Source organism: Tenebrio molitor, chromosome 6, assembly GCF_963966145.1.
Source record: "Tenebrio molitor chromosome 6, icTenMoli1.1, whole genome shotgun sequence".
In the NCBI taxonomy this organism is placed as follows: Eukaryota; Metazoa; Arthropoda; class Insecta; order Coleoptera; family Tenebrionidae; genus Tenebrio; species Tenebrio molitor.
In genome coordinates, this window is record NC_091051.1 from 5798315 (window position 1) to 5824842 (window position 26528).

General features: G+C 43.7%; 7 protein-coding genes across 25 annotated transcripts; 4 read left to right on the forward strand and 3 right to left on the reverse strand.

Moving 5' to 3' along the window:
- Window positions 1-77: 77 nt before the first annotated feature.
- Window positions 78-8714, reverse strand: LOC138134204 (protein lava lamp-like). Its single transcript, XM_069052334.1, has 6 exons — window positions 8569-8714; window positions 7225-8515; window positions 7072-7173; window positions 593-6932; window positions 376-542; window positions 78-324 (listed from the first exon to the last, which is right to left on the reverse strand). Exons 2-6 carry the CDS (start codon window positions 8504-8506, stop codon window positions 245-247), a joined length of 7971 nt encoding a protein of 2656 aa, XP_068908435.1. The 5' UTR covers window positions 8507-8515; window positions 8569-8714; the 3' UTR covers window positions 78-244.
- An 8-nt stretch (window positions 8715-8722) lies between these two features.
- LOC138134243 (mitochondrial ornithine transporter 1) lies at window positions 8723-10036 on the forward strand. The gene is made up of 3 exons (XM_069052420.1): window positions 8723-9056; window positions 9111-9644; window positions 9694-10036. Exons 1-3 carry the CDS (start codon window positions 8990-8992, stop codon window positions 10005-10007), a joined length of 915 nt encoding a protein of 304 aa, XP_068908521.1. The 5' UTR covers window positions 8723-8989; the 3' UTR covers window positions 10008-10036.
- A 1128-nt stretch (window positions 10037-11164) lies between these two features.
- On the forward strand, window positions 11165-12675 carry LOC138134248 (S-phase kinase-associated protein 1). The gene has a single exon (XM_069052427.1). It carries the CDS (start codon window positions 11275-11277, stop codon window positions 11761-11763), a length of 489 nt encoding a protein of 162 aa, XP_068908528.1. The 5' UTR covers window positions 11165-11274; the 3' UTR covers window positions 11764-12675.
- Window positions 12676-12925: 250 nt separating this feature from the next.
- mRpL23 (mitochondrial ribosomal protein L23) lies at window positions 12926-15370 on the forward strand. Its single transcript, XM_069052431.1, has 3 exons — window positions 12926-13028; window positions 13083-13362; window positions 15138-15370. The coding sequence occupies exons 1-3, from the start codon at window positions 13015-13017 to the stop codon at window positions 15294-15296; spliced, it is 453 nt and encodes a 150-aa protein (XP_068908532.1). The 5' UTR covers window positions 12926-13014; the 3' UTR covers window positions 15297-15370.
- LOC138134241 (1,5-anhydro-D-fructose reductase-like) lies at window positions 13368-14960 on the reverse strand. The gene is made up of 4 exons (XM_069052418.1): window positions 14732-14960; window positions 14359-14646; window positions 14144-14311; window positions 13368-14094 (listed from the first exon to the last, which is right to left on the reverse strand). The coding sequence occupies exons 2-4, from the start codon at window positions 14482-14484 to the stop codon at window positions 13393-13395; spliced, it is 996 nt and encodes a 331-aa protein (XP_068908519.1). The 5' UTR covers window positions 14485-14646; window positions 14732-14960; the 3' UTR covers window positions 13368-13392.
- Window positions 15371-15403: 33 nt separating the features above from the next.
- Window positions 15404-16848, forward strand: TTLL1B (Tubulin tyrosine ligase-like 1B). Its single transcript, XM_069052414.1, has 5 exons — window positions 15404-15576; window positions 15626-15985; window positions 16035-16236; window positions 16286-16516; window positions 16562-16848. Exons 1-5 carry the CDS (start codon window positions 15404-15406, stop codon window positions 16799-16801), a joined length of 1206 nt encoding a protein of 401 aa, XP_068908515.1. The 3' UTR covers window positions 16802-16848.
- Window positions 16818-26504, reverse strand: ATP8A (ATPase phospholipid transporting 8A1). 19 transcript variants are annotated; one of them, XR_011160670.1, is made up of 15 exons: window positions 26363-26504; window positions 24065-24179; window positions 23080-23236; window positions 22848-23031; window positions 22634-22794; window positions 22388-22585; window positions 22062-22339; window positions 20320-21416; window positions 19463-20269; window positions 19152-19405; window positions 19053-19100; window positions 18904-19002; window positions 18221-18252; window positions 18007-18086; window positions 17710-17852 (listed from the first exon to the last, which is right to left on the reverse strand). XR_011160670.1 is itself a non-coding variant. In XM_069052357.1 (14 exons), the coding sequence occupies exons 2-14, from the start codon at window positions 24147-24149 to the stop codon at window positions 17755-17757; spliced, it is 3546 nt and encodes a 1181-aa protein (XP_068908458.1). In that variant the 5' UTR covers window positions 24150-24179; window positions 26363-26504; the 3' UTR covers window positions 16818-17754. The 19 variants fall into 19 exon arrangements, 16 of the variants coding, with proteins under 16 accessions (XP_068908458.1, XP_068908461.1, XP_068908454.1 ...); XR_011160671.1 differs by having other exon boundaries at window positions 17791-17909; XM_069052357.1 differs by lacking the exon at window positions 18221-18252 and having other exon boundaries at window positions 16818-17852.
- Between the last annotated feature and the right edge of the window lie 24 nt (window positions 26505-26528).

Consider the following 26528-nt stretch of genomic DNA (forward strand, 5'->3'; position numbering starts at 1 on the left):
TATTAAATTTATTATGCTGTTTATACTTTTTCACTCCTTCAAGTCGCCACAAAAATAATCAAGTCAGCCAGGAGCGGTACTATAAATAGTTTATTGCTCAAGCACACTTTTTATTATTTATACAATAAATGCAGACATCTTCTTTTTATATTACAAATTTTACAAAAAGTTCCTGTACAACAACCATTTTAACCTTATCACGCTACACTCAACACGTTAAAAAGATTTTTAGGCACATTTTCGACTATATATTATTAACTTTGGGTGTACTCCTCCCCCAGAGCCAGTTAAGTAAAACTTTAGACGGACTTTGCACGTCGCGGGCTAAAACAGATCAATCAAAATCTTCCCGGGATCACACCTACAGAAACTTACATAGCGTATAGCTGGCGTCGACCAGTCGTGCGGCGGCCTCTGGTGGCAGTTTCGAGGCGGCATCTCTGTGTTGCTGCATGATCGACATCTGCTGGAATCGCCTCAATTCTTGTTCGTCCAGTATCGTCTTGTCTTTCTTGTATCCCACGTTCTTCAGCTCGGACAACCTACAAATTCGATCGATCACGCGCTCGACACACCCCTCACGTACACTTACTTTGTAGTCAAAGGATCCAAAGCGTCGACGGCCACTTCAGTTTTCACTTTCGGCACGGCCCCTCCGCTCGAAGAACTCGCTTGAGCCTCGTCGCTCTCCTTTGCCCTCCTTCCCAGCTCTTCTTTTTCTCTGAGCACGTTCGACAGTCTCAGCTGAAGAGTGTCCCTTTCTTCCAACAACTGGGTCAGTTCCACCGTCAATTCCTCACAACGTACGTCTCTCTGATGGAGCATGTAGAGAGCCAAATCGAGCTCGGCTCTGCTGACGGGCTCCGTCAAATCTTCGTTTTGTTCGACTCTTTGACTCGGCGATTCTTCACTCTCTTTAACACTAGTCCTACTGATGTCCACTTCTGCAATCAGAGAGTCATAATCGTTGCTCTTCTCGAACAGTTCTTTCTTCAGCTCTTCAATTTTAAGTACTTGTTCTTCGATAATTGTTCTCAGTTCCGTCAACTGTTTATTTTCCTCGTCCATCATTGCAGTTTGTTCGTCGAGCCTGCGTTGCACGTCTGCACATTCCTCCGTTTTGGCATTCAACTGTAAAGAAAGATCTTCCAGTTCTTTGTTCTTGTTTGCCATAAATTCCGACTGATTTTGCAACTCTAGATGCGCACCCTCCAAGTCTGAATCTTTACTTTGAAGCACCTCTTCGTAGTGATTTTCAATCTCGACCAATCTTCTCTTGAGAGTTTCACTCTCTTGTGACATTTCATTGATTGTCGTTTTGTGTTCTTGCGACAGATTTTCCAAAGCATAATCATGCTCCCTCTGCTTCTCTTCTAGAGCCTGTCTGAAACTGGCAATTTCTCTGTCTCTCTCTTCCAACTGCGCCCCCTTCGCCTGAAGTTGCGCACTAACGTTGGTGATTACTTGTTGGTAGTCGATGAGGTTCTGCTGCATATTGTGTACGTTCTCGTTTTCGTAATCTTTCAAATTTTGCATTTCTTGTATCTGGACAGTGAGACTCGCCGCTATTTGATTCTGGCTTTCCAAAAGACCGTTCAATCTTTGCACCTCCTCCAAACTTTTCTCGCGATCCTCTTCCAAGCGACCAAGCTTCGCCTTGACTTCCTCCACTTCCCCTTCCAGAGCAACGATCACATTTTGCTTTTCCCCAAACACTCCCACCAGAGAGTCGCTATTACGTACAACAGGCAGACTCGACTGTTCGTGCGCCACTTTCAAAACCGCATCCACGATCGCCTTCTCTTCGTCCAATTCTTTCTTCACCGTTTCAAACTCCAACCGAAGACTCTCCAACTCGCCTTGCTTCTCTTGCAGCGTTCTGGTCAACTCGTTTATGTACTGTTGCCGATCCGTGATCTGCTGTTGCAACGCGGCGACCCGATCGACTTCGTTTCTTATTTCGGCGTCGACGTTCTTCCGCAACTCGTTGTTTTCGTTGACCAAGGCGTTGGTCTTCTCCTCGAGTTCGTTGATTTCTTTACGGAGGAGTTGCTCGATTTGGGCGAATTCCGTCTCGCGAGATTCCAAGTGGAGTTTCCAGCTCTCGGCCACGTCGTTCCCTCTTTGGTCGATTCTCATCTGCCACTCTTGGGTCATCTGTTCCATCGCTGCCGACAACCTTACGATTTCCGTGTCTTTCGCGGCAAGACTCTCCGTCAAAATGTTCTTTTCTTCGAGGAGCGCCTGTGCCGATTGTGTCTGATTGTCGAGTTCTGCTCTCAAAGAGACGATCTGTCCGTCCACCGATTCTCTTAGGGAGTCGATTTGAGCGTTTTTCTCTTGCAGCTCCTTGAACAGAATCTCTTTTTCCGTCTCGACGGAGCTCTGTGCGTCGATTGCAACTCTCAAAGCGTCAATTTGGGCCTTCTTCTCTTGCAACTCCTTCAACAAATTCTCCTTTTCGACCTCGACCGAGCTCTGTGCCTCGATCGTAAGTCTCAAAGACTCGATCTGAGCACTCTTCTCTTCTAGCTCTTTCACAAGAACTTCTTTTTCCTGCGCCGCAACGCTCTGAACGCTGACTGACTCCATTAAAGAATTTATTTGCACATTTTTTTCCTCCAATTCTATCCAAAGACTTTCTTTTTCTTTTTCAGTGGCACTCAATTTATCATTCAAACTCGCAATTATCTCTTCTTTATTCGCAGTAAGCGCGGCAAGTTCCTGATTTTGTCTTTCGACAATGCCAAATTTCTCGCTTATTTCTGAATTTCTTATAATCAATTCGTTTACTTGGTCTTGAAGTAGTTTTTTTTCTTCTCCACTCAGTCTCAACTGGTCCGTGAGTGCCTCTTTGTCCTTCACAACTTCCGAATAATCGAGGGGAACAGTTGATTTTTCGGCGTCTATTCTTAGTCTTCTCTGTTCCTCCAGGAGGGCTTGCAACTCTTCGTTGTCAAGTGACAAATCTTTGATCGTTTCGTTCAGTTCTTGTATTTTATTGTTTAGAACCTCGAGACCTTCGCTCTTTTCTTCCGGTACCGCTTTCTCTTGAGAACGTTCTGTTGAAGTGAAACCGTCATCTCCCCATTCAAAACGTTCCAATTTGGTGTTCACCTCTCTGTAGTTCTGTTGCCAACCTAACAATTCTATATCTTGCTTCTCTTTCATCTCCACTATGCGTTCATTGGCGGCGGTCAACACCTCAACCCTCTTCAAAATCCCCGCCTTTTCATTCTTCTCCTTCTCCAGCTCCGCACTCGTTTCTTTCAATTTTTTCTCGACCTGCAGTATTTGCAACTTCAATTCCTCTTGAATAGCATCGTCCAGACTGAACAAATCACTCTCCGACTTCTTCCGACTCTGACTCAACTCTTCGTTCTTCGCCTTGAACTCCTTCAACTTTTTGATCAGCTTGCCCGATTTGATTTGCAACTGTTTGATTTCCTCCAGGTGATTGTCCCGTTCCATTTCCAAAACTCGAATTTTATCTTTGAGACTTTCCGTGTTTTCGGTTTTCTTGGCGTGCTCCTCTTCGAGTTTTCCCTCTTCGGGGCCCCAACCCCATCCGTCGTCGTTCTCCCCGAACGTGTTGTAGCACAAGTACGCTTCTTTGGCACTGCACTGGTCCTCTTTCACCGGACGATCTGCGGAACTCACCGCCGGTTTGGTCTCTTCGAACTCGATGCTCTGGAGTTGGCGTCGAGTGTCGGGCGTGTCGACGATGTCGGCCTCGGAGAGGACCTGCGAGTCGATTGTTGAAACGTTCGGTTCGTTTTTGTCGTCGGCGTAACAAAGATAGGCTTCCTTGGCTTGCACCGCTTCTTCCACGACAGGTCCGGCCTCGAGCGAAGAAACCACCGGAGGGTTGGTCGCCTCGAATTCGATCTGTTGGAGTTGCTTGCAAGTGTCGGGGGTGTCTCTGATGTCGCTTTCTTGCAATATCTGCGATTCCAGGCCCGGTTGGGGCGGCATTTGGCGCTCGTACACCAAACGAGTGAGTTCGTTGGACAGTTCGTGACACTGGAGAAGAGTCTCGTTTTTGTCTTTCTCCACATTGAACAGCATAAACTCGAGCGTTTTTATCTTATCTAACAATTCTTGTTGCGTGTTCTCGACGGGTTGGTGAGGAAGAGGTGCCTCTTGCGCGCTTACTTTCGTTTGTTCGACAAAATCGAAAGGATCGTTACTACCCTGACTGGACCACACGAAAGTTGGAATGTTTTTCTGAGCGCCACCATCCGTGGATTCGGAAACTACAGAAGTCACAGCCACCTGCTCTGTTTTTTCTAACTTTAAATCCTGAATGATTTTTTCCAACTCCTCGATTTTCATCTTGGAAGCACTAACTTCGTCCTGGAGCTTGTTGACAACGCTCGTATCTTCACTAGGAGCGACATTATCGAAGAAAGAAGCCAGATTCTTCGACTCGTTCTGTTGGCGATAATTCTCGATTTCGACGTCCTTCTCCTCGATTACCTTCCTCAACTTTTCTAATTCTTCACGTTTTTGTTCTTCCTTTTCTACCGACAACACCTGCATTCTTTCTTCGTAATTCTTAATCTCTACCTCGCTCTTTTCCAGTTTCTCCTTGTATTCCATCATTTCATTATTGAATCCAATTTCTTTCTCGGAAATTTCCTTCAACTCTTCCGCAAACTTTTCGCACTTCACCATCAATTCGGTCTTCTCATTTAAAATCTCCTCGAACTGGGTCTGCCAGTCGCCGTTAATCTTATCAAAATCGTTTCTACTCTCCTCCACCATCTTGTCATATTCATTCTGCAAATTTCTCAACTCATTTTCCATACCGTGAATCTGTTTCTTCATGTTCTCGTTCTGCGTTTCCAGCTCTTCCACGATATTCTGTTGTCCTTCCATCGTTTGAACCTTCTCTTCCATCTGTTCCAGCTTCTTCTTCAACTTTTCATTTTTCTCACCGAGCTTCTGATTCTGTTGGTTCAACTCTTGATTCTCCGAAACCGCCTCTTCTAGCTTTCTCGCGATTGCTTCGTCGTGCTCAATCAACGCGGTCAATCTCTTCTCGAACATATCTTCGCTTCTGCTCATCTCTTCGCACGTGATTTCTTTCTCTTCCAGTTGCGCCCCCAACTCTCCCGCTTTTCGCTCCAAGCTCAACCTTCTCTCCTCCACGAACGAGATGCCTTCTTCCAATTTGGTCACGCGTTCTCTCGACTTGCTCAACTCGCTCTCTTGAGTCTCGATTATCATTTCCAACTCTTGGATCTTCGCCTGCAGGGAACTTTCCACGCTTCCCAGGTTCTCCCTGGTCAAGAGCAACTCCTGCTGCAGATTCAACTCGTTGTTCTTGTCCGCCTTCACTTTCAAATCGGTGATTACGTTCTGCAAGTCCACATTTTTCTCCTCCAACACCCTCACCTCTTCCGTTTTATCGCCCAACTGTTGTTGCAACCGCGAAACTTCCGTTTCCAAATCCTGCAACTGTTGCAACGAAGTCTTCAGTTCTGTTTCGTGTCGGTTCTGCGTCTCTTTGAATTTCTCTTCTAGTTCTTGATACGATTGGTTCTTCTTCTTGAGATTGGCCGCGATTTTCTTCATCTTTTCCAGTTGTTCTTTATTTTTACCAGTCAATTCTTCGATCTTGGCTTGTAGAGGGTCGGTGAAATTGTGTAAATTGTCGGCACTTTCGTTCAGTCGTTTTTGTAACGCTAAATATTTTTCTTTCAGTTCGGAACTAATCTTGTGGAACTTCTCATCTTTCTCTTTAATCGTTTGCTGTAGATCTTGGATCACGCTTTCGTTATTATCCCTTTCTTTCATAAGTTTTGTGATTTCGTTGTCTTTACTTTCGAGCAGTCGGCGATTTTCCCATTCTGTGTTGCTGACCGCTTCTAGTTCTTCTTGGTTTTTGTCAATCAACTCACTCAGCTTGACTTTTTGCTCTTCTAATTGACCAATTTTGTTTTGAAGACTCTTATTGTCATTCTCCAAATCAGCAAGGCTTCTGTTGAGTTCGATTATGCTATTGTTAAGTTGGGTGTTCTCCTTGTTTCTTTCTTCCAACTGTTGTTGTAGACTTTGCACGAAACTATTCAGATTCTCCAAGTCTCTTTCCTTTTCTTCAATAATGGACTTATTCAGCAAAATTTCCTCTTGCAACTCTTTCCCTTTCTTCGATTCTTCGTCCAATCTCGTCTGAAGCTCTTCACTCGCTTTATTATCCTCGCCACCCTGATTCAATTTCTCTTTCAAATCCACATTCTCGTTCTCTACTTTTTCTATCTTAGCATCGAGAATCTCTTTGTCGCTCTGCAACTGCTCGTACGTCTCAGCCAACACGTCTCTGTTGTTTTCTATCTCCTTTATCTTCAAATTCAGATGGTTATTCTCCTGTTTCAACTGTTCCATTTTCTCCATAACTTCTCTTCTCTCGACCGTGAACAACTCGATTCTTTGCAACAACTCTGACGTTTCCTCCGTCAATTCGTTAACACTCTCATTCAAGTCCACCTGCGGCAAATTTTCTTCGCTCGCTTTCAAATTTCCCGCGACCATGTCCAAATTTTTCTGGTAAGCTTCCAATTCGAGCTTCTCCTGTTGGGTGAGACCCTCGACGATCTCTATACTTTCAGCCGATGACACTTTCTCGGCGCTCAATTTCTCAAGTTTATCGATAAGTTCCATGTTCTCTTGTATGTAATGGTCCAGTTTCGTGGCGATTTCTTGTTTCTCCTTTTTCAGTTGCTCGACGGTCTCCAACAGTTCTTCCTTTTCCTTGGCCGTGTTCTCGTTTTCGATAATCAATTTCTTCTTTTCGTTTTCGAGACTGTCCATCTGCTCCTCGAACTGAATCGACGCCATCTCGGTTGTGACTTGGGCGTTTTCCAAGTGGGAAAGGCTGTTCAGTTTGTCGGAGAGGACATCGATTTCGGTCTTCGCACGGGCAATTTCTATCAGAAAAAAAAAATCGATAATTCAAGGCTCGGACCTGCGGTCCTCATTTAACACGGGAGAACGTAACACTTGTTTATTCATGATAAATACAAGAAAATAGCAACAGCAAATTTTCGGCGAATAAAAACAACTCACCAGCTTCTAAAATTGATATGACCTTGTCTTTTTCTTCCAGCATTCGCTCGTGGTCCTGGATCTTGGTTTCCAATTCGGTCTCGCGTTCTGTCAACTCAGAACCTGCAACAACATCTTTAATGAAAACAAAACAATTCGCCCAATCAGGTTCACCTTTAGCAGAATCAGATTCTACCAGTTTCAGCTGTAGACTTCCCTTTTCTTCCTCCAGCTCGGCAACTTTCTGATTGAGGCGGCAGTTTTCCGATTCCAATTTGACGATTTCGGCATTCGCGTCGTTCACTTTTTTGAAAGCTTCAATCTTTTTAGTCATTTCTTTTACTTTAGCTTTGTGCTGAGCCTTGACTTTGATCATGTTCTTGTTGCTCTCTTCCAGCTGTTTCTTTAATTTACCAACTTCCTGATTTTCCTTGTCCTCGCTTTCTTTTTGCCTTAACTGATCCAAATTATTCTCCAATTCTTTAATTTTAACGTCTTTCTGGGATACAGCTTCTTGCAAACGCACATTTTCCGCTTTCAACGTTTCTAGTTCTTCATTTGACACATCATGCTGAACTTCATCTTCTTCCCATTGCTTCTTCTCCTTAAACTCATCAATCTTCTTCTCCAAACTTCCATTGACTTCTTGTAATTCAGCAATTTCATAATTCTTCAGCCTCAAATCATCCAAAAGTTTCATCTGGCGCGCCTTCATCTCAGCTTCTAGAGAGATAAAATTTTCCTGCATTTTCCTCATCTGTTCTTTTGTCTCATCTAGCGCATCCAGAGTAGTTTTACCTTTCCTACTCAAATTTTCAGTCATCAAAGTTACAGCTTTAGTCCTTGCATCAATCACTGAATCCTTCTCTTTGACATTTTCCTGCAAGTCAAGCACACTAGATTCCAACTTTTGCACCTTAGCTAAAAGATCGCTGATGCGCTTTTCCTTAGTCAGTAATACAACATACAGCTCTTGCGCGCTAGAATTTTCGCTATACTCTACTTTAGCATCTTGAAGAGAGAGATTCAGAGGCGTTTGGCTAATTAACTGCTGTGAATCGTCGAGTTGCGCTTTTAATTGTGTCACCATTTCTTCGATTCCCTTCTGACTTTTACCCCTTTCTGCTAACCTGGCCTTGTTTTCTTCCACTTGTTGCCTCAAAAGACTGATTTTCTGACTGGCCGGAATGTCGACGGTTTTTTTGCCACCGTTGTCATCATCCTTTTTCAGTTTTTTCGCTCTTCCGCTCCGCTTTGATAAACTATTCATGTATTCATCAACCTTCTCCTGAGTGACGTTACTGGGTTCGCTCTTTCTAAGCAATTCCTTCAATTGTGCTATTTGGACTTGTTGCTGTTGAAACTGGTCTTTGAGATCAGACAGTTCTTGACTGGAGCCGGGGGGCGGTCCCGAATCGGGGCCTCCGCCTGGGTCCTGATCAGGACCCTTCCACATGTTTGTTACCTTCAAATGAACCACCGATTACGTAAATTCACATAAAAAACGAAACTATTCACCTTATTTTGGTTGCAATATGTTAACTGGAAGAAAAAGTGTTTGTTATGTACCTGTCACTTGGAATTACACGTCAACCATTTAAAATCAGCGGTGCCAACCCAGGGCGATAAAATTAGTAATTTTCAATAATTTTCAAAAGAGATTAGATAAAATCCCGCTCGGATGTAGGATATTCGGATATAATTTCAATCGTTTGCGTGAAAAGGCATTAGATTTTATTGTAGTTGTCAGTATTACAAGACTGACAAATTTGTGATAAGAAAACAAGTGAATGACAGTGTACAATATAACCTCAAAATGTTTTCAAAAATGGTAATTTATTAAAAATGATTTTGCTATCGGGATGATTGTGGTGTTATCAGTGTCTGAACCGTAAACAGTATGTTGTAATCTCAGTGCCTTACATAAAGTGACGAAGAAATGACCGAAATTGAAGTGAGCAACCATGCCAAAGATGCCGTAATCGACTTCACGGCAGGTTTTTTGGGTAAAGAAAATTAAAAAATAATTAACCGGGAAGTCGAAAATAACTGTCTTGCAGGGGGGACAGCCCTCGTGTACGTGGGTCAACCACTGGACACTGTCAAGGTAAAAATGCAAACATTCCCTAATCTATACACCAACATGATCGACTGCTTTATGAAAACGTTACGAACAGATGGGGTTTACCGCGGCTTGTACGCCGGCACCGTCCCAGCTCTAGCTGCCAATATAACTGAAAACTCAATTCTCTTTCTGTGTTATGGCTTTTGCCAAAAATTTATTCAGCAAGTTAGTGGGACCCCAAGTGTGACGCAACTGTCTTCCATGCAAAACGCAACAGCGGGATTTTTAGCGTCATTCTTTTCGTCACTCGCGATATGTCCCACTGAATTACTCAAATGTAAGTTGCAAGCAATGTATGAGGTACAGAAGCAGCAAGAATCCCAGGGGATAAAAGTTGTCAGACTGGGACCCATGAAGTTGGCAGCTGAGATATTGAGAAATGATGGTCCTTTGGGTCTATTTCGCGGACTAGTGCCAACGTTAGTTAGAGAGATGCCAGGGTATTTTTTCTTTTTTGGGGCTTATGAAGGTGAGTTGGTGCCCCAGGAGTTGTAGATTTGTATTTTTAACTTTTGCAGGAAGCAGGAGTTTGTTCGCTTCCGCAGGACAATCCAAGGACGACATAGGACTCTTCAAAACAATGGTAGCGGGGGCGATTGGAGGCATGTCGTTCTGGACCTTGACTTATCCAGCTGATGTGGCAAAGTCTAGAATCCAAGTTACCAACAGTAAGACCAATATGGTAACTATGATACTGAAAATTTGGAAATACGAGGGTTTTGGACAACTCTACAACGGACTGACCCCCACTTTAGTGCGGACTATACCCGCCACTGCCACTCTATTCGTGACTTACGAGTATTCCAAACGGTTTTTACACAATGTTTTTTAATAAAAGACCAGTATAGTTTTTTTAATTTATTTTATTCACTTAAGCCTAATTCACAAACACACCAATAAATAGATAAATAAATAAATAAGTAATACTACATAATACTGTTGGTAGCACCTAGGTCATCTAGGTTCTAGTTTAAGTAGTTACCGTTGTCGGAGTCGTATTCTGTTGACGCTTCTACTGCCTTTCGCAACAGTTCGCCTAATAAAGTCGGGCTTTTTAAAATGGCGCCAAAATCGCCCGACCTGTCAACCCCCGAAAAATCATTTTCCAGTGCAGATAACCTTAAAAAACAAATTTAATTTTTATTTTATTTTTTTCATGGAGGTGTGTACCTGTAGTCTTCACCCAAACGACTTAAGACGTCTCTCTTCTGGTGGCCACGGCAAGGCGGAGACAAAATATGCTTCCTAAATAATAAATTAATCGACATCTGATTTTTTCCATTTTGAAATTAAATACCTGCAGTATGATGTCAGACTAAACTGACTTTTTTTCTCGTTGTCTGGGCCTTTGATGGCACTTCCTGAACTCATCTGCAGAGTAGATAAGAACAGGACGCCAACGAATAACAACAAAGTAATTTGGTGATCCTTTACTATCGCAGGTCCCTAAAGAAAGATTTGTGATAACGATAAGGATTTGTTTGTCAAAGTGAATTGTTTCCGACAGAAAAAAAACACTCGAAAAGTTAAGTTGTCGCGATAACATCAGTCGTAAACGATTGAACAGGTTTGTTTTTCGTTTATATTAATCGAAGGGCAGTGAAAGAATTAAATCGAATAATTTTTGTTAATATTGCATCAGATGACAAGTAGGTGTGAGAATTTTTGCTGTTACGTGCAACAGGTGACCGTAAATTTGATTTTTAATTTTTTACATACAATTTTTTTGTGTGCATGAATTACGAAAGGAAACGAACTTACCATAGTGGTGTGTGAAGAGGAGTGCTGGTGAGGACAGGAGCTGAAGACGTCTTGAGCGCTACTCAAACTTCTGTCTTGGTCCACCTCTTTTAAATGTGGAGCGACGTCTTGCGCGTTTCGCGTCTTTCACTCGGTCCGTTAAACATTTATTGTTACTGCCGGACTCGATTAACCGAAATGTGAATGAATTTATTGGATCATAATAATAATGAACAATTTGATTTGAATTTGGCGCGCAGTTTGACGTATGCGCGCCGTCCGTTCGCCATTACTGTTCATTTCCCTTGTCATTCCTGTCAATAAAAACATTCAAAAAAAGGGCATAAAGTGTTCGCAAAATGCCGAATATAAAACTGCGTTCGTCCGACGGCGAGACTTTCGAGGTGGATGTGGAAATTGCCAAGTGTTCGGTCACCATCAAGACCATGTTGGAGGACCTGGGGATGGACGAGGAGGAGGAAGAGATCGTGCCTCTGCCCAACGTGAATTCCGCTATTTTGAAGAAGGTGATTCAGTGGTCGACCTACCACAAAGACGACCCTCCGCCACCAGAAGACGACGAGAACAAGGAGAAGAGGACCGACGATATTTCTTCCTGGGATGCGGATTTCCTGAAAGTGGATCAAGGTACGTTGTTCGAGTTGATCCTCGCGGCCAACTACTTGGACATTAAGGGCTTGTTGGACGTCACTTGCAAAACCGTTGCGAATATGATCAAGGGCAAGGCCCCCGAGGAGATCCGCAAGACGTTCAACATCAAGAACGATTTCACAGCTTCGGAGGAGGAGCAGGTGCGCAAGGAGAACGAGTGGTGCGAGGAGAAATAAGTCTGTGGCAAGTCGCTACTTGTTTTTTTATTTGCCATGTTTTAAACTCTATCCAAATATTGTATTTTGTTTTTTTTTGGAACAAGATCAGTGTCAGAGGCAAAAGTTGTACCAAATTTCACCGATAAATTGATAATCTCTTGTAAATTTTTTAGTTGTAATACTCTTCTGTACTTTTAAATCAAACGCCTTTTCTCATTCTAACTGGCTGTTTATTTGCACCTTAACCAACGGTATTTTAGTCATCACAGATGTTCAATAAAATTTATTAAATATAAAGTTAGTAAAAGTATTAAAATACACCGTACCCGTCGGGGGTGACGTCCCTCCTGCATAAACGTATCCCAATGAAGGCTCCTACTACGAGAACGACGATTATCGCAGTCAGAAGAAGTAGAATTAATAAAAAATAGTAGTAGTAGGGGTTTTGGAGTTTGGACCAGAAACCAAATCTGAAAATCAACATTTTCGGTAATTCAGGATCGGACAGGAACTCCAAACGGGTGAACCTAGATTTTGCTTTAGTCATGTCTTGAATATAAAGACCCGCTTTTCGCATTTGGTCGTCCATCAGTTTGATAATTTTGCACTTGATATGTACAAGTTTTTGATGTGTTTGAATTGGCGCCAAAATATCGCAGTCGCAATCATCGTAGATCATTAAACCTGGCTGGAAATGAAGTGGAATCGGCAAAACCCAACTTGTGGTACATCAAAATGTAAATGATGACGTTAAGGTGTTATTTTATTAGATGTCATTGCAATAAACTGTAGTTCTGGAACAACTGGAGCTCGCTAAATGAATTAACGCCACCACTGACCTGTTTTGGTCGTAAGATTTATTTTAATTATTGTTTCACATTTATAAGTGTCACGTTCAATGGAATTTTGAATAAATTGTTTTCTACATGTTCCGTAAGTGTTATTTAACCACCCCTGATCCTTCCCCCGACGTTAAGGGAGATTAAACGTCAAAAACAAGTCCGTCGATAGTCAACTCCTAGAATTTTATTTTAATGTATAAATCTATTTTTATACTTTCTGCTGCTAAATCTTCTGTCCCGAGCCCGGTTATCATCATTTCAAAATTGTTTTGGGGAAATCTGAATATGAATAGGGATTTTTGTTCCTTATCGTTCATGTGTTGGCAGCATTGACCACACACACGAAAACCGTAACACTTTGACATAACCTGTAAAACATGTATTGAGTTTTTTTTTAATGAATTTTTAAATAGTTCTTTTGCGCAAAATGTCTACGAGATGGTAATTTTTTTCACATAAAATAGCCAACAATTTGTTTCATGAAGTATTTTGAAGGTATCCAATATATCAAAAGGGTGGGCCCCAATTACGCGTTTTTCTGCCCAACTTTTGGTTGAAGTTAGTCAGGCCCACTCACGAGCAGCCCCCAAACGTGGTGCAGTTTTCGTGCTCCATGCAAATGACGAAGTTTGACATAAAGAACTATTTAGAAAAGATTTACAATGTCAAAGTAGTGGATGTACGGACGAGGATTGCTATGGGGAAAACGAAACGGGTACACGGAAAAGGCTACGTAATAAAAGAGGACGATATCAAATACGCCTATATCACACTGGTGAGTCCGTTAACAAAATTATTTATTCAATCAAAATTCTAATTTAAATGGGAAATATATGTGGTCTGAGTAGGCTGTTTGCGGGCTGCACCTTTGATTTTTGTTGCAAGAATCCAAATACGCGCGGTCGTCGCCGTCCAACTCGAAATCAAAAATGTCGAAATTTTCTTCAATCCGCGATTTCGTAACTGATTTCGGCACGACCGAAATACCCAAAGACACTAAATAATTGAGCACGATTTGCGCAGGAGTTTTGTTGTACTTCTTTCCCATGTCTACGACTTTAGGGTCGTGGATCGTGGGCGTCGGAAATCCAGGCTTCCCCGCATAATTACTGCGCCCCAGGGGGCAAAACCCCGTGATTACGATATCACGGTCCTTGCAAAATTTGATCAATTTCTTCTGATTGATGTTCGGATTGACCTCCACCTGATTGATCACAGGCTTGATCTTGCAATGTTTTAAGACGCGATCGACTTGCTCGCTGTTAAAATTCGACAAACCGACGCTCTTGGCCAAACCGAGTTTGACGCACTCTTCCATCCCCTCCCAAGTCTCCAAATAATCGACGTCGCTGTAACCCGACGCGTCCTGAGGCAGCGGAGGCGCCGACTCTTTGAACCCCATCGGCCAGTGAACCAAATATAAATCGATGTAGTCGAGTTTCAACTTGGCGAGCGTGTCTTTGAGCATCGGCACCACTTGATTCTTGGCGTGGTGGTTGTTCCATAGCTGCAGAATTCGCCTGATTATTAGGTTAAGTCGGAAGGAAATCCGTTACTTTGCTGGTTATGAAGACGTCGTCGCGTTTCACGGTACCGTCGGCGATTTTTGCGTGGAGGCCTTCGCCCACTTCGGCTTCGTTCTCGTAAAACCAGGCGCAGTCGAGGTGGCGGTAGCCGCAAGAGATTGCATCTTTTACGGCTTGTTGGACTTCGCCAGGAGGGGACTGGAATTTCGTTTCATTTCGGGAAGTTCTCCAAACGAGGGACTTACCTTGTAGGTCCCCAAACCTACGATGGGAATTTCAAGGCCGTTGTTGAGTCTCAAAGTGCGTCCCATTTGGCAGCTGTAGGTGCGAATCTGACTTAAGATACTACCGACACGTGCAAAAGCTGTCATCGATAAACGTAATCTCGCTCAAGGTCACCCCTAACAATTTTTTACTTACAGTGATTCTCGCATGCTTTTAATCATTACGAATGCACCATCAGTCATCACTCATCAGTGCGTGACAGATGTTATCAATTTCTTTATCTCTCTTTTAGTGGCGTAACATATTACCTTCAAAAGTTATATGTAGGTATTATGATTTAAAAAAATTGCGAAAACGTGATGTAGCGTCAATTATGCTAACAGCCATAATCACCTGGTTTGCGTCGACCACATCTCCCATGTTTATTTTGTGGGCCCAAGTCGAAAACATTTATTAAAATAAAATTCACGTGAAAACTTTAAACAAATGTCAAAATTGACAAATGACAGTTTATTAAGTTAGTTTCCATAGTTACGCTGCACTTTTTGGAAATTTTGTTTTCCATAGCCGCCCTTTATCCTGATGTAAAATCCGTGTTACTCTCTCCGACGTTTGACATTTAAATTGTCATTTTTAAAATGTCATTCAACACTTGTCCTAAAGATTATTTAAAAATGTCTTTTAAAAGACATTAATAATTACTCTTGTTTCATTCCAAATGAAATGCTTGTTACGTCAATAGTTTTGACGAAGTACAAAGGAAGAAACGAAAAAATTGGTATTTTTGTGTACATTTTAGCCGAAAGACGAAAAGTTTGTCTTTCCCGACTTATTCCCCGAAAATAAAGCGGCAAAGGAGGAGGAAGAAACCACTCTAAATCAAGCGAAGAAGGGGCTGCAAGAATTCCTCGAGAAGAACAAAGAGAGACCGAACATGCCCGGCTGGTTCAGCGTGTGAAACCCCTTGTTGTTAGTCTTTTGTAAATAAATATCCATAGAGATAAGTTTGATCAATAAAGGTGTTGAAAGAAACGTCATCCGATTATTAGTAAATTCACAGTGACAATGCGTGTAACTTTCTGCACGGACCTCGACAAGAGCGTCGTGGTGGCCAATTGCGAAAAGCGCGGTTGGATGCACGTGGGCCCCGAAGACGACTGGAACATCTACTGGGCGGGGACCCAGACTTGCAGGAGCTTGTTCAGTGTGGATAGCGGTTACAGGATGCACGACAATCAGTAAATTGACTCTACCGACAAATTAGGAGCCTCACGAGGCGGGTTTCAGATTGATCAATCACTTCCCTAACCATTACGAAATTTCGAGGAAGGATTTGCTGGTCAAGAACATAAAAAGGTACCGTCGAGACTTGGAAAAAGAAGGCAACGTGCTGGCGGAAAGGGGAGACTCGAAATACCTACATCTGGATTTTATTCCGGTGACTTTTGTACTCCCCGCCGACTACAACATGTTCGTCGAGGAGTACAGAAAGGCGCCTCAGAGCACCTGGATCATGAAACCGTGCGGAAGGTCCCAAGGTTCGGGAATCTTCCTCATCAACAAACTGTCGAAGCTGAAACGGTGGTCGCGCGAGTCGAAAAGTCCCTTTCAGCAGCAGCTCACCAAAGAGAGTTACGTGATCTCGAAGTAGGCTCGGATCGCGATCGTCCGTCCAAATTAACACCTCAGTTTTTAGATACATAGACAACCCCCTGCTGATCGGGGGCAAAAAGTTCGACTTGCGCTTGTACGTTCTGGTGACGTCTTTCAGGCCCCTGAAGGCCTACCAGTTCCGCTTAGGGTTCTGCAGGTTCTGCACCGTGAAATACGACTCGAGCGTGGCGGAACTCGACAACATGTACGTCCACTTGACCAACGTGTCGGTGCAGAAACACGGGGTGACCCAACGGACTCCTTGCGGTGCCCCTGGTAACGTGTTGTTCGCAGGGCGAGTACAATTCCATGCACGGGGGCAAACTCAGCGTGCAGAATCTTCGCTTGCACCTGGAAAGTACCAGAGGGAAGCAAGTCACGGAGAGGTTGTTCGATCAAATCAGTTGGTTGATCATTCACTCGTTGAAAGCTGTGGCGCCGGTGATCGCCACGGATCGGCATTGCTTCGAGTGCTACGGCTACGACATCATCATCGACAACAAACTAAAACCTTGGCTGATCGAAGTATTAACTTGTGGTTGGTATTCGCGCGTTAATCGGCTTGTTTAGGTGAACGCTTCGCCCTCGCTGACGTCGACAACTGCGAACGACCGAATACTGAAACATAAATTGATGGATAATATTTTCTCGATTATTGTACCTCCCTCCGGCATGCCTGACGTGCGTTGGAATAAAATTCCAAGTCAGGAGGCTCTGGGAGACTTCGAACTGTTGATAGACGAGGATCTCATACACCTGCACGAAGGTGAGAACAGTAGTTTTCTGTCGAAGAACAACAGATGGAAGTAGTGACGGAATCAAGTCATTGTATGAGTTAAATAAATATACATTTATTACATATTCTTTAAAATATCCATAGCATACATTGTTTATAGAGATTATAACATTAACATGAAGTAGATTTCAACGGGGGGCGATTACGTAGCCCCACAAACAAATAATATGTCAGCGCATTGGTGGCGCAGTAATTTACAAAAAACCGTGTTACTGGATTCGCAACCACGTTAAAATTGGAATCTATTAACAGACATTAATTTATACTCGGAATTACAACAATAACTAGAAGTACAGTTCACGTTCAGGATCGGACATTTTTGAATGTTCAGAGCAGTTTTAAGACTCCTCCAGTCGAGATGATGTTTAGGCCGTATAAATTTTCCGGTGGTCTAGTCCAACCCTGAAGACGTTCGTGTTCAACAATAACAAAATACAACAACAGTAAAAAACCTACAAAACAAGAGAAAAATTCGAACCGTCAGACTAGTGGTAATCCATTCTTTGTAGAAAAAAAGTTGCAGAAAATATTTGATCTCGATCTGTACAGACTTTTGTTAGCTTAATACTAAATCATAAGTCTCTCCAGTGAAAAAGTGTTATACTTAGTATCACTAAAATTAAATTCAGAAAGGCACGTGACAGAGTGACTTATTGAATAAACTATTCTTTCCTGATCTACACAGTGATTGTAATAATTTGACACACTTGTAGAATCCAAAAAAAACCAGTCGGATGAACCGTACATAAGCGTGCACCCTGTAATATTTGGCACAAGCATTCGCCGGCACGACGACACGTAAAGCGCAGGAGTTAGTTCGAAATTGTTGCAAAAGCTATGTTAGTTCCAGTTCGAGATTGTAGCCATCCTCCTTACGTATGGTTCATCCCTCAAATGAAAAATAACCACTTACAAGCTATAAAAGCACATGTTTTGGCTGTTTCGAAGCGTGTCGCCGCCGCTCCCTTTACATCCCGTCCGGTTTGGGAATGTTGGTGTCGTAAGCTCTGATCACCTCCGTTTGCGAGACGGCGCCGCCTTCCTCTTGCGAAAAGGCGAATCCATCTGACAAAAACACGCATTAAAATCGCCCGACCCGGTGTAACCCAGGCGTTTGCACATCTACGAAATAGCCGATAGACGTAAAGAAACAAAAGAACAAAATTAGTGGGTTCACAAAGTGAGAAGCTGGCACGGGACGTGAATGTGTGATACTCACGTGACATCTCTACCTCCAAATCAATCCGGGGGGTGCGACGCGTGAACACGTTCTTCAGCAAACGGGCAGTCTCCGAGAGTCTGCAACCATGTTAACTAACGGTTCTGGCCTACTTACAGCTTACGGCGTAACAAACAACATTCAAGCGTGCCAATGTTAGTAGAAGCCAACGTGAAAATGTGCAAACGTACATGCTCCAATGCAGGGTACTTACATATCGCGAACTGTTCCAAAGCATGCATTGTTCTTGCAACAGACAACCAGTATTACCAACACATTGGAGAGTTTTCGGCATAGAACACAAAACAACCATTACAAGTGAACAGTAAATAAGGTACATTTTTATTTGGTTCAAGTTTACAAGTCTTTACAAAAATATAGGTAAGTAGTCTAAAGTTGTTTTAAAAATGACAACAAACAAAACACTTTTAGTATCAAAAATAAACACATTTTTTCGACATAATTGAAATAAACATTTTGTGCGCATTGTGCGTCCGTTTTGAACAATTGCAACCGATTGTCCCGCAACAGTTGTCAATGTAAAAGGAATACGAGGAATGTACTTGAGTTAGTATGGAATGTCGGAATGATCCACACCCGCACGAAAAGTCAAGCTTGATGGGTGGGGCGAGCCGGAGTGACCACGTTTGGTTTCCACCTGACACCAGTAATCGTGCTGCCATAAAAAGAAAACTAACTCTACTAAATGTTATTTGAGACTAGGTAAAATCACACTCCACACTACAAAACAAGTTACTTGTAACTGTTCAAAAAAAACCTCAAGTGCCGGCGTGCACAACAAAAATAAAATAACTAGAGACGCCCACCCGTAGAGTGAATGCGAGAAAGTAGCCAACACGTGCACATTGACATACAACCCCTCTAAGAGATACTTACGAGTTCTTGGACTCGCCCCGGAACACGTCGGTGCCGGTCTTGCGGATCTCTCCTTCTCGGACGGCGTCCGTCAACGACTTGAAGATCGTCCCGCGAATGCTGGAAACGATACAAATATCACAGAGTCAAACGAGGAGTTTCAGGTTTACATAGGACAAGGACACCAGATCTTGAGCAGAACATCGGAGAGAGGACAACTAGAAAGGGAACGACTGACACCACAACCTCCCCGAAAAGCGAATACTTACACTTTGATCAGGAAATCTGGAATGATGGCTATCGCGGGTATGAGGAACATGCCCAACCAGAAGACGGCAGTGGTGAACAGCATTAAGTACATCCCGGACATGACGCTTCCGACGGGGACTGTCGGCCAGAACATGCTGTACGCGATAATGAACACGAACCAGAGCACGATCGAGCCCCAGATGGCGCAATGCGTCAACCACGTCCACGAGTTGGTGACGAGGCCGGCTTTCAGGCAGACGGTGATGACGACGTACTAAAAACAACAATTAAAACTACCATTACAAACACCAGAAACTGTTTGTTGTCTCACCGTGTACACGAAATTTCCGACCACTAGATATCCCCCGTCGCGCCCCGACATCCACAGAATGTCGTGCTCGCAGATCAGCAGAGGCAACCAGAACAAAATCGCCGAGTGTATCATCCCGTTGAACACCCACAACCAGAACACCTTCACGTTGAATAATTGGCCGTTCTGCGACGGTTTGTACAGTTGGGGATGCGTCATCATCACCTCGTCGCTGCAAGTCTTGTCGAACAGGCCCATGGCTAGAGGCGGCAACGCCGTAAACAACACGTTGTAGAAACCTATCGACCACCTCTCGAACAAAATCTGACCCGACCAGCCCGAGTAAATCGCGAACCACAGCTCGATCACGTACAGACAGATGTTCTTGTAGAAGCTGTACAGGATCAACTTGCACATCCTGGAGTAGTTCCAGGCGCCGTGGACCAACAACAACCGCAACAAAAACCTGAACTGGGCTATGCTGTAGTCGGACGCGCACGCCGCTTGCAATCCCTCCGCCCCCGAAATGCCCACCCCGACGTGAGCCTTCTGGATCATGGCGACGTCATTGGCGCCGTCGCCGATCGCCAGAGTCACCGTTTTCGTGTATTTCGTGACGTACTCGACGACCTCCGCTTTTTGAATGGGGGAAACCCGACAACATATCACGACTTTACACGAAATGCAGAGCTGGAGGAAGTCGGTTCGTAGCTCGCAGGTCAAGGCGTATTTTAATGTTTTCCCGTCGATCACCAGGGCGATGTCGTTTTGTCTTTCCAAGTTTTCGCCCAGCTCGGCGTTGTGCCGCAAAATTGACTCTCTGGTGTTCTGAAAATGGACAGAATCAGCGTTGCTCTCGACAATCCGACACCACTTACGTCTAGACCCTCCTCATTGAGGAGGATGTGCTGCATCCCGTGCGACAGCAACTTACACGAATACCCTATGTTGATGGCCGTCTCTTGTTTGTCACCTGTCAACACCCAGATGTTGATGTTTGCGTTCAACAACGTCGCTATCGCTTCGGGCACGCCGTCTTGCAACTTGTCTTCGATCGCCGTCGCCCCGATCAATTTGAGTTTCCGTTCGATCAAGTTGGCCGCCTCTTCGACTTTTTCTTCGCGATGTTGCAACGATATCGTCGCTTTGTGGTAGAGCTTCTTCCACTCCTCGTAGTCCTCCTTCGTCAACTCAACTACGGCGCAACACAACGTGCGCAGCCCCTCCGTGGCAAAATTCTCCAAGTGCTGGAGCAAGACGTCGCTGTGTTCCCTCCCCAAACTGTCCAGACGCTCGTAGATGACCGTGTCGGCGCCTTTACAAAACAATTTGATTTTTCCTTCGGGATCTTTGACTATGACGGACATCCGTTTCCTCGCCGACGAAAACTCCAAAACGGAGAGGATCTCGTAGCGTTGCTTCTCGCCCAGAGCGTTGATCTCGACGAAGCTCGGGGTGCGACTTTTAAAAACGTAGCCGAAGCGACTGGCCCCGTAGACTAGGGCGCGCTCGTCGGGGGAGGCCGCGTGATAGACCACACTCCCGTCGGGCATCTTCTCCGGGATGACGGTGTGACAAACGGACAAGAGAACCAACAGCTCTTTTATCAGTTCCGCGTTTTTGTGTTCCTGTCGCAGATGTTTGACAATCAGAGCGTCGTTGACGTTATCGGCGAGGGCGTCGTACACGTCGTGGCCTATGGCGCACCGCTTGAACTCCATCACGTTTCGAGTCAAAGTGCCCGTTTTGTCGGAGAAAATGTACTTGACCTGGCCCAGCTCCTCGTTCAGGTTAGAGGTCCTCGCCATCGCCGGAGTGTCGCTCTCCTCGTGGTACATCTTGATGTCCATGTTGATGAAGATGGCCTGGATGAAGCGCACCACTTCCAGCGTCACTTGCAGCGATATCGGGATGAGATTGTTGAACAAGATCAAGAACGTGAGAAGATTGTAGGCGAAGTTTTGCGTAGAATTCGCTAAAAAAGAAACAAACTTTTCACTCAAACTCAAATAACGGGTGACTATTAAAATTTTCACTTAGGGTTGGCTATGGATCATTCTTTGTTTTCCGTTGCACCTTAGACACTGACAAGTTTGACATTTCAATAAATGTTTTTTCTCTTAATTTGGTTATGTTTCAATTGTACTGACTGACATTTGTCGTTCGTTCTTGCGTGTGTCTAAAGTAACAGAAAAAATAACAACTCGTTCAAAGCCAACTCCAAGTGAAAATTTTAATAGTCACCCGTTATTTGTACACAATGAAGGTAAAATATACAAAAACGCAAGACGTACATACGACCAAAAAAGTGTTCACAATACTTACGTTGGTGTTTTCTGTGGCATAACCATAATATTTTAAGGCCGAATTCAATTTAAAAATACTAATTATAACAACGAACAGCATTATTACGTTACGTCAATTCACTAGTGTTGCCAACACAGATTCAAACAACACCAAACTAACTAAATAAAAACAAATGACCACTACAGAACTACTAGATTTTTTAGAATTTGACGTACGAGCGTTACTGCATATTAAATTTTGTCGTGTATGGTTCAATTTAATGAATTATGTACGTTTTACGTCCAACGTTTGTTGCAAAGAAGCAGTAACTCACGTTCGAGGCCAATGTAGTCGTCGGCACCGCTCTGATTGTTGTTCCACAGTAAATTGAAGATGGCGCTGATGAGACACATTGTAAACAAGATGCCGAACAAGAGGAGGATTTGTATGTTGGTGAGTTTGTCGACGCTGGATCGTTTCAAGGGAGCCGAGGTGGAGTTCCTCATCAGTTTGGTCTCGTGACCGGTGTACGCCACGATGCCGAAGACCCACGAAGTGTTTCGCAACATGGCGCCTCTCAGCATCACCTGGTCGGGACCGAGAGGTTGCGCTCTGCAAATACGTTTTACAGCACTAAAACACCATTTCGGACTAGTTTACATTTTGTTGGTCTCCTTGAGGACGCCGGTGAACTCGTAGAGGTGTCTGTTGGGGGGTTCGCACTCGATCGTACCCGACAAGTTCTTCAAATCGTTGATCGTCGTCAATCGGGCCGTACTGGGAAGGGCTTGTCTTATTTTAAGGTTGGTCTCGCCGTCCAGATTCGCCGTTTCGATGAAACTCATCCCTTGGGGCTCGCTTAAAACAAACACGTTTGAACCGGTCGAGACAACGCACAACGCTCACCTAGACGAGAGAAGTATCAAGTCGGCTGGAAAGAACGTGTTGTTGAGGACTTTGACGATATCGCCGACGATGACGTCCATCCATCTTACGGAAATCCAATTTTCGGCTCTCAAAACTTCGACTTTGCGGTGGTTGGTCTCGTCATCCGCTCTGTGTCTTTTCTGCAAAAAATGGAGTCTCGAGTGACAGTTGTTGAAGTGTTGCGAGGACTCACAATGTCTTCGATGATCTCTTTTATAGCTGACACCGAAAGAATAAAAATAAGAGGCACTAGTGTGGTGTAGCGTCCAGTCGGTGACACGTCCGGTATTTGTTGCAACAGGGCGATCATTAAAAAGAAAATGTTGGCCCATCTCCGGAACTGTTCGAAAAGGAACAACGGTATGAAACGTATAACACTGGAAGAAACGTATTAACGACGCCCACGCGTTATCACCTTCGATTACCTATATTTAGCGGTTGATATTCGGTTGTTGACGAATTTTGATACTGCCGGTTGTGTCCTGTTGATGAATATCACGCGATCCTCGCTCGGTGCGTGAACATCCCCCGCTTCCGTTTCGCGGTCCAGGGCCGACGACGATGCAGTTCCATCTTCTTCGTCTCGAATGAAACAAAACAAAATGAAAACATACTGGACGACGACACGACCACACCAAAACCTAAGGCACACTTACGGGGAAAGAATCTGTCGCGGATTAGGTTGTACAGTTCCATGTAAAGCGGCATGGCATTCGCACTTCACATTTTCACCGATTTCCACGGTTTTCCGCCCATCGTATATTATTTCCCGTTCGTAGAGAGCCAGCTAGGCGATCTATCGATTCGGTTCGGGGCGCGTGCTTGGAAATCGGTTTCTTGGCAACGCAAAATCGGAAGAAAATTTCGAATTTTCACCGCGCAATCTGAATGATAAACGAGCCGTTGCGTTTGGCGAGGCAATTAAGCGAACCATTGAAGGTCGTTTCGTTAATTACTTCATACAATAGCCCACTTAGTGCGACTCGTCGATTGACGGTCTCGTTTGAACGCCAACTATCAAAAAGTACAACAGTACCACCCGGAAGGTTTCAGCTGATTGGAAAACTCCGCGCCCGCCGCGTTTACTCTTCGATAAAACACTATTTACGACGGCAATATCCACAAAACAATTATTTACTCTCCGTTCGATTTTCTTTACGAACGAATAATCCGAGATAAGTTGATTCGAACTTACCTGGAACCCCCCTTACATTTTTTTATACGAATATTGATCGGTACGTTTATTTATAGCAAAACTGCGATGATAATAATTAGTTGCTGATACTTCAACAGTTAGACCACACCAAACGGGGTAAGTACAGGTGAAACAAACGAAGAACTGTTTCTGACGCGCGCTTTTTTTTCCAGAAATCGTTCTTCGAGGGTAGGAGAAGAGGCAGGAACAGGTACCTGGGGCATGGCGTTTTTTGGCAGTTGCAGCACCTCTGGTAGGACTAGAAGGTAGACGTCCGAGTTCTATATTCTGACCTGGCATCCGTCTCGTGAACTCCCCTCAGAGGCCACCCTGAACAAGCACATGGTTTAAAATTCGCATGTTGACAGGAAAAAAATTCACAAGCGCTGATTCTCGATCAACCGCCGTTGCAGCCGCCGGCGTCGTACTGAATGCAGTGAATAAAAAATATTCTATGGCAAGTCCGATCGAGATTAAATTCTGAATAATTCGGGGAACAATCGATAGCACATGAAATATTTAAGGCGCCGTTTACAAGGAGTATTAATTTCGATCGCGACTATTGACGCAAAGAAAATGGTTGTGTAAACACCATCAGTGTTACAAAGAGAATGAATGTGATTTTAATAGGTTGTTTTTTTTTTAATATCACGGTGATGTCTGGAAGCGCGCGCTAGCCCACCTGCAACGTCCACCGGCCAAGGACTAACTGGGGAGGACACCCAACCAGCCCCTACGAATTCGACCTTTCAGTGGTGATTTTAACGATCCGTATCCTTTATGACATTTCGCAAGAAAAGGTGATGGTCGATAACAATAACAATAAAAACACAAGTTCTTCACTTTTTGCCTCCACAAATTCATTGTACGGCGTAATTACCCACGCGTTTCCATAATTTAGATGTTAAAAATGCATTCGATAAACAAGGTAATTGCATGACGGCGTAGGCATTATCGGCGGACTAGTTTGCAATGCAAATTAACCGAAATACAATAGAACATAAGTACATACCTGTTGCTCACAAAATCACGTAAGCTTGGTCTCAGTATCATCCGTTATAAATGACGGAGAATTGTGATAAGCAATGATAACCGGCAAGTATATTCGTAAGAATTTAGTGACGCTGAAGGGATAAACATGGTTAGTATTGTTGCAGTAATCGCACCAGTATTACATTCATATATGTATCAGTATTGACAGTATAAGTACTTTATCGATCTAGTAATGTAGATAGTAGTCGCGACGATAAAAAAAAATGGGAAAAGAGGCATATAAGGAGGGACGTTATGTCCGGCCGCACCCTTTGGAGTAGATAGTGCGCGCCGCTCCCCAAGAAATGTCATCCCTCGCCGTGAAAACGATTTTTGTTTCATGTCGTGCTAATTTCATTACTTCGCCAGATCCAGGTGGAGTCTTTCCATTATTCTACCCACACGTGTCACGCGAAATTAAAGCCAACTGGTAATCACTCGTGGGTCACACCTTCCCATATTTAAACAGTTCTGCTCCCAATCCAGATGCCACAGCGAGAATCATCGTTCAACAAATATTATAAAAGCTGCACGTATTGACTTAGATTAGATATATTCGAGGGGGGGGCCATGTTTAAACCGAGGGGGCGATTAGAAAAACACGGCGAGATTTTTGAAATTGGCCAATCGGTGCGTCTAGAAGTGTCGTCATTTCAAAATTGGCGATTCTAAAAATACCATTCAATAAAATTTTATCGGTTCGTGGTTGAGCCCCAATTTAATATGTCTCTAGGAATGCTAAGTGTGTTTGGGTTTTATTAACGGATTAAAAATAATGCGAAATACCTGGTAAAATGAATTGCTCCGGTGCAAGGCAGAATTCAAAATATTTACATAAAAACACTACGAATTCGTGTTTTTAACAACAGGCCGCGTCAAACAATTCTCCCCTCTCTTGGGCATAAAAAAAACAGTGTGGGTACTTAAATAATAGTCAACCGTAAAACTACTGTTTTACTGTACGAGACGTGAATTATGTCATACCGATAATTCGGAAGGTTGTTTGTGAAAATAAAAACTGTAGGAATGCCAATTTGCTCATCACACGTTTATAGAGTGACAAATTGGCGTGACTGTAGGGCTGGGGAAGGTGCGATTGGGGCCCGATTCTGGGAGCCGGTCCTGTATTCCCGCGCAGTCTATTCAAACCGCTAGAACTTTGTACCTATTTATAAGTGTCCATACCACTAAATGTACATTATGCGAACGAGATATGACATCATTGAATATCATTTTTACTTCGTTTGAAAATAAATGGCCCCAAGGGCATGTCAGTATTGCGCATGCGCGTCAGATGAAGCGGAAATCTTCCAAAAATGTTCACGAATTAATTGTGTGTAATTCCACACCATTCTAAAATGGTAACATTTGTAAAGATACGTGTCACAAACCATAAAAGTCTCGACGAAGACGCTGCAAAGGATAAGTGCGTCGTAAACGGGTAAATTGTGTATGAAAAAAAAATTGCGGTTGGGACCTACCTATGACTCCACCGTCCAGTCTAACGTAACCATGACGATTCGTGAAAATCCTCACCATAACTGTTCACAATGCAAATATCTCAAATCGGTGCCCCTCTTCATTGCTATTCAGTCCAACTTTCCAAAACGTTGCACCAGTGTTAGTATTTACGCTGTCATCTGTCAA